We start from the raw sequence: 6651 nt of genomic DNA, 5'->3' as shown, positions 1-6651 counted from the left end.
GTTGGAGATGCTTGCGGATCCAAGAGACGAGAAGCACGCAGGCACATGTTATGTCAAGCCATCAGCTCATCACCCAGTCCATGCCTCGGCATGTATGGAAAACGACGTACCCATCTACACACGAGCCGATCGATCTTGGTTTTCCTCCGGCTTTTCCTGTCACGCGGCAGCTCCCATCGTATACGTTACCCCTCTCCCTGCGGCCTGCGCGCATGCGGCCGGAGACCGGAATGGTGGAGCGTTGAAACCGAGCAGAGAGGGGCCCTGGACAGCATGGTGGTCACGGCCCGAGGAAAACGACGGGTCATGCCGTGCCCGCACCAGGCGATCTCACTGTATGCATGCACATCATCACATGCATGGAGAAGATTGCACTCGTCTATAATCTTTTTTCTTGTTCGTCTCTTTCTCTACGCATGCATGCACCTTCACTTTATTTATCCATGTCGCGTTGATACAGGCAGGGCGGTCATGAAAGCTGTATGACCAATCACTTCACCTCAATCCTCATCATCATGGTCATGCATCAAGCCCATGACGTGGCCACCTGCGTCGGCCGGCCGGATCTTGATCTTTTGGTAGTCTACTACGTAGTACGTATGGTCGGTCTCGGTGTGTACAGTGGTACTCCTACTGCCTGGCTTGTTTATAAAGACGCCGAGGTGGCCGGGGGACAGGGAAACAGGCTCACAGCACCTGAGTGACCGCTGATCCAAGGTGACAGCACGTGGGACGGTATGAACAAGCTGGAGCTGGACGACGGCATGGTTGCCGGCAACGGCGACGTCGGACAGCGCACCGCCGTGGCAACTTTGATGCCACCCGCTGCTACTCATGTTCCTGTTGCCTCCACCATGGGTACGTACGTGCTTGTTCGTGCAGTGCGCATGCACTATATTACTTCCATAGCTTCACTGCATGCATGTTGCTGACTTGGATCCATCGGCGCTTGCTAGGTGCCGCCGGGGGCTTATTCACAGCGGCGCAATGGGTGGAGCTGCAATGGCAGTCGCTCATCTACAACCACATGGCGGCATCGTCGCCCATCCCCTCATACCTCCTCTTCTCCAATATCAACCCGGCAGCCGCCGCCGCCGCGCCTACCCAAGCTCCGTCGTCGTGCTACTGCTGCTACAACACCCCCCTGCTTGTCCACCATTACCAGGCCCAGCAGGCAGCGCAGATGTCCATGCTGCTGCAGTGCATGCAGCAGGCGGTGGCGCGGAGGAGGTGCGGCCGTACAGACGGCAAGAAGTGGCGCTGCGCCAGGGACGCCGAACCCGACCAGAAGTACTGCCAGCGCCACCTGAACCGCGTCGGCCGGACACGGCCACCTCCCCCTGCAAGAAAGCAACAGCACCAGCATGCAGCTGCTGCGGTGGATGCTCATCATCGTGACCGGAACAAGACTGCCATGACCGCCTCTGCGGCCACTCATACCAGTCATGGTAACAAGTCTTCCGGGAATGCGATGCGGGAGGACGACGACGACTACTCGCGAGGCCTCTTGGACTTCACCGGTGGAGTTTGCCTCCCGGAGCAGCGAGAGAACCGGCTCAGCCTCAACTACGACAACATTGCCGAGCTCTACTGCAATAGGCAGGTGGCCGCCACGCCCACGGCCCCAGCATCGGCGGCGGCGTCAGCAACGGCCATGGACGACGACGCCATCGATCATGGGGCAGCAGCAACCTGGGTGGGCATCGGGGGACCCCTCGGCGAGGCTCTCGGTCTCGCCGTAGAGATTCAGTGGCCTGCTGGCTCCACCTAGCTCCATGCATGATGCTCTAGAGCAAGTCGAAGTGTATCCGTACCGGCGTGTACCTCTAGGCTAGGCTACTACCGGAGTACTACTGTAGGAAAGGGGTTCAAAATAGCAAGTTCTTTTTTCTTAAATCTGAGAGTGCTCGATAAATATCCCCAACCGTGTTATATTCCAAAAAAAAAAAATCCTCAACCCCGTTTGCCAAGAAGACCTCCAGAAAAATATAAATAATGTAATCACTTTACTGTTGTGTGGTGACACATCAAATGCTCCTTGCTCTCCATTGAACTCCAAACCAAATAAGGAACACAAAAGAAGTGTGGTGCTGCATTCAAATTCTTCCATTGGACGCTGCGTTCAAATTCTTCACAAAAAATAAGGAACAAAAAAAAAGTAATAACGTAATTACTTTACCCGTGTGTGGTGCTGCGTTCAAATTCTTCCATTTTTTGTGAGGGAAGATTCATGGAGAGTTCCTTTTTTTGTGTGAAGGTATTGCGTTAGCCATGGATTTGAACCTCCAAAGGTTACACATTGCACCGGGCTGTCTGAATGTGGTCGATGATGTTGTCGCAAAGCAGAGTGGTGAATATAAAGGTGTGATCAATGATATTGTAGCATCTCGATCTTCTTTCACTTTTGTGTACTTTCATCCATGAAAAAAGAGGCTCCGCTATCTAGCTAGGCTTGCTTCTTCTTTATATCAGGGTAGACACACATGGCTTGGTCTATCGCATGATACTCTATATTTCGATGATCATTAATCAATAAACCTAGTGAATTGTGCTAAAAATATCACGGAGAGCTCCTTTTTTGAGCAAAACATAGCTAGTCTCTATTGATCAATAATAACGTTTACAGGAACAGCTGCAGGGTCATGAGGTGAGCCTAGCCACACATGCCTCCCTAGAGGAAGAGACACATCAAATCTAGCTATGCTATGAGCTTCAACATTCGAGGCTCGAGGTTCAAAAGCAAAATTACAAGAAGTAAGAATGGTTGCAGTTCCTGCAATCTCTTTAACTATTCCTCCATAGTTTCCCCCTGCTCTTTCATGGATATGATATGACCTGTTTGCAATCCGAAGATATGTGAATATGTTGCATAGCTAAGTCTTGTTCCACGGAGAGGGCTCTCCTACATGTCAGCGCTTCCAATGCAAACAGATCTAACAATCCATGTATAACCAAAACCAAAGAACCCAGATATGTGCCATCTCTATCGCGGCAGATAGCAGCAGCAACACCCGCATTGCGGTTCACCGAGATAGCAACGTCAACGTTAATTTTCACCACACCGACACCTGATGGAATCCAACGCCTCACTGGGGCAGCAACCGTTATTTCATGCGATTTAGATTGAGCATTGATCTGGTCCATTTCCGAAATGAAACTTGAGGCAAACCTGTGTGTCTCATATGGGCTCTGATTTATCCCCTCATGAATAAGCTTCCTCCATGCATACCAGATCGCCCATAAAGTGACACACATCCTGGCCAGTTCCTCATGATTTAACACCTCCATCATGGAGAAAAGCCATGCTCTCACTGATGAAACAGTCATGGCAATCATATGTTCTAGTCGTGATCTACCAAAACCCACACACGCCTTGCCATCATGCACTCGAGAAGACAGTGCCTCCAGGAATCATGTGCTCCGCAAGCAAAGCATTCATCATGGTGGGACATTTCCCCATGCTTGCGAACATCTTCGGTAGGAACTGAATTCATTGCCAATCTCCAAAGGAACATCTTGACCTTTGCCGGTACTGAAACCTTCCACAAAGTAGCCCATGACTATTCATTTTCAGCATTATTTGAGGCACCTGCCCTCTCTTCTAACTAGTCTTCACGCCTTCTCTTAATATCCGCAATCATTCCATAGGCCCATCTAACAGAGAAGTGCCCATTCTTTTCAAAATTCCAAGACCAGAAATCATCGACAACTTGGGTGCACAGGGGTATTTGAAGGATATATAGTTGCTGCATCAAAAGGTAATAGAACATGAGAAATTAATTCTACATTCCATTTGGCGTTACCATGGTCCAGTAGTTTAGACACCAACTATGGCGGTTGATCTACTAGAGAAACAATAGGCCTCATATTTTCTCTTCTCAGGATACAGTTCATGTTCCAAATGTGAGTAGTAGTGCCAATGCCAATGCGCCTAATAAGGCCTACTTCAGAGTGTCACGCCCCTCCAAAATCGAGCGCCAAATCTATGACGGGCGACTCCCAGGTTCAGCAGTAAGGCGAAGTACACTCCTTTGAGTAGTTTGGCAATCCATGAATCTGGATTCTCTAGTATTGTCCATGCCTGTCTTGCCAGGAGGGCTAAATTAAATATCTCAAAATCTTGGAATCCAAGTCCTCCCATATATTTAGGCATACTCATTATGTGTCACATCCCTAGTTCTAGTAATGCCTAGTGCTAGCATCTGATGTTGCATCATGTTTAAATTTCAGTTAAACTTGAAATGGGGATGTTCAAACCCTAGCACCAAATGGAACCCAACTAGGTTCAATCCAAAATCTTTTTCAAAGAACCCAAAATGCCCTTTGAAAATGTTCATGATTTCTGATAAAGGTGAAAACCTCTACCAAAAATGATGAATATATTTCTAGGACATTCTGGATCTTTGAATTAACTCATATCGTATTTGAATTGGAGCATTTAAATCCTATAAATAATTTAAATGCTCAAATAATTCTGAAACTAAATGAGGGCTGTTACATATATTTCAAATAGTGCCCAAAATTATTTTCAGGATTTTACAAAATGAGTTAGTACTTTTACTAATTCAAAACAAATCAAAATAAATAGAAAACAGAAAGAGAGAGAAAGAGAGAGAGAGAGAGAGAGATCTCACCTGGGCCTACTCACCTGGCGGCCCAGCTCGCTGGCCCAGCCCACCTGGGCTCCCTGTCGCCTTCCTCCTCGCGCCAGTAGGCGAGGGCGTGTGGCCACCGCGCGCCGGCACGCGCCCGAGCCACCTCCTGCTTCCGCCGCTTCTGGAGCCAGCCCCGAGTGCCACGCACTCCCCCTCGCCCCCTACACCTCTCCTCTCCCCCCTGGACCCCAACCCCTTCTCTGCTTCCCTCTCGCGCGCACCACCGAGCGGAGCTCGTCGCCACCGTCGCCGTTCACCATGGCCACCGCCTCCCCCTCGCCTCACCGACGCGCCTAGAAGCTCCGCCACTTCGTCCTCGACCCCCTTGCTGAGCTACACAACGCCGGACGCCTCGAAGCGCCGCCCCGACGCCTTCTTCTTCCTCGGGTCGCCGAGATCACCTCCACCACCCCGCTCGCTCCGGTTCCTCCCCGACCTCGCCGTCTGCACTGCCGTGACCTCCGTGAGCCCAGCTACCTCCTTCCCCTTCCCGTTCTTGCTCTCGAGTACCGTAGCGACCGCATGAAGCTTGTCCGCACCCGTCGCCGCCTCTGCTTGTCGCCGTCGTGGCCACAACCATGTTGGCTCGAAACCGAACACGCCACCGCACTCACCGCCTCCCCAGGAGCCCATAGCACCACTCCACGCACCTCGCCGTGCGCCCTAGTGATGAGCCCGAGCTCGGCCGAGCACCGACGTTCGCCAAGGTCGTCGCCGGCGTCGTTTCCGGCGACCTGGAGCTCAACCACCACCACCACTCGATGCGGCTCACTCCCCGCGTCACGTAGATGCCCTCCGCTGTCCATTTGGTCGCCGGAGGAGGAAACCCACACTGCCCCGCCGCGTCTGGCCTCGCCGGCAGCTAAACGCCGGCGAGTTGACCCAGTTTGACCTGGGTTGACCCCAGTTTGACCCCCCTGGGTCTCTGACGTGTGGGCCCCAGGCCACTAACTAAACTGGATTAGTGTTAGTTTAACGCTAACTAAATTTAGTTAGTTTAATTAACCACTAACGTATGGGTCCCACTGGTCAGGTTTGACTTGGACCGTCTCCGTTGACCGCTGATGTCACAGTGACGCAATGCTGGCGCAGTAATGCTTTTTCTGGATTTATTCTTATTCAGGAAATTCCAGAAAATATCACAAACTTTAAAAATTCATAGAAATTAATCTGTGACTTCAAATGCAAAGATTTATATATGAAAATTGATCAGAAGAATTCAATATTTCCATCTGTACTAGTTTCATGCATGTCAGAACACTTTAACCTTGCTGTTTAGATGAAACAAGTTAATGCACTATTATGACCTCTTATTTTGGGTTTGCATTTGAATCTTTGATTCAAATGAGCTCAAACCAACATGTTCTAAGTTGCATTAGCCAAAAGACACTCATATCGCCATGTCATTGCATGCATCATATTGTTGCATATTGCCATGTGATGATTGTGCTTCGATGTGTTCTTCGTGGTAGGTTCTGCCTCCGAGGATATTCACGAGTATCCAACTGAAGGGCAGTATCCTTCTACCACTCCGTCAGGCAAGCAAATCCCCCTTGTTCATTCCGATACAATCCCCCTCTCTCGCTCCTGCTCTCTTTTACTGCATTACTACAACAACGATTCATCTGTTACATGCTGCGGTAGTTGAACCCCTTTCGTCTGCATGACCTGTCATTGTCACAGTAAATAGATGAAACCCACTAGCATGAGTAGGAGTTGTTTGAGCCCTGATGTGTCTACTCATTCATGCTTGTTTGTCATGCCTGCTACTGCTTAGAGTTGAGTCAGGTCCGATTCATTGGGGATGAATTGGAATGTGGTGAACATGTCCTACTGTTGAGAGCTAAGTGTGTGAACACAATTTGGTAAAGGTAGCGGTGAGAGGCCATGTAGGAGTACATGGTGGGTTGTCTCATTGAAACCGTCCTCAGGAACTGAGTTCTGTGTTTGTGATCCATGAACAGCTACTACCACACATTGGGATCCTTAATTGACT

The 6651-nt window shown here is 49.9% G+C and overlaps 1 protein-coding gene across 1 annotated transcript; it reads left to right on the top strand.

The window, feature by feature from the left end:
• The first annotated feature begins 665 nt into the window (after positions 1-665).
• LOC109761188 (growth-regulating factor 6-like) lies at positions 666-1896 on the top strand. The gene is made up of 2 exons (XM_020319993.3): positions 666-858; positions 957-1896. Exons 1-2 carry the CDS (start codon positions 738-740, stop codon positions 1769-1771), a joined length of 936 nt encoding a protein of 311 aa, XP_020175582.1. The 5' UTR covers positions 666-737; the 3' UTR covers positions 1772-1896.
• Positions 1897-6651: the final 4755 nt, after the last annotated feature.

The sequence above is a fragment of the Aegilops tauschii genome, chromosome 6 (assembly GCF_002575655.3).
Source record: "Aegilops tauschii subsp. strangulata cultivar AL8/78 chromosome 6, Aet v6.0, whole genome shotgun sequence".
In the NCBI taxonomy this organism is placed as follows: Eukaryota; Viridiplantae; Streptophyta; class Magnoliopsida; order Poales; family Poaceae; genus Aegilops; species Aegilops tauschii.
The sequence above is the reverse complement of the archived record's forward strand: the minus strand, read 5'-3'. Positions and strand labels throughout refer to the sequence as shown.

Coding starts and splice junctions, on each gene's coding strand:
- LOC109761188 (XM_020319993.3), top strand. CDS start 738: ATGAACAAGCTGGAGCTGGACGACGGCATGGTTGCCGGCAACGGCGAC. Junction 859..956: donor TCCTGTTGCCTCCACCATGG/GTACGTACGTGC, acceptor GGCGCTTGCTAG/GTGCCGCCGGGGGCTTATTC.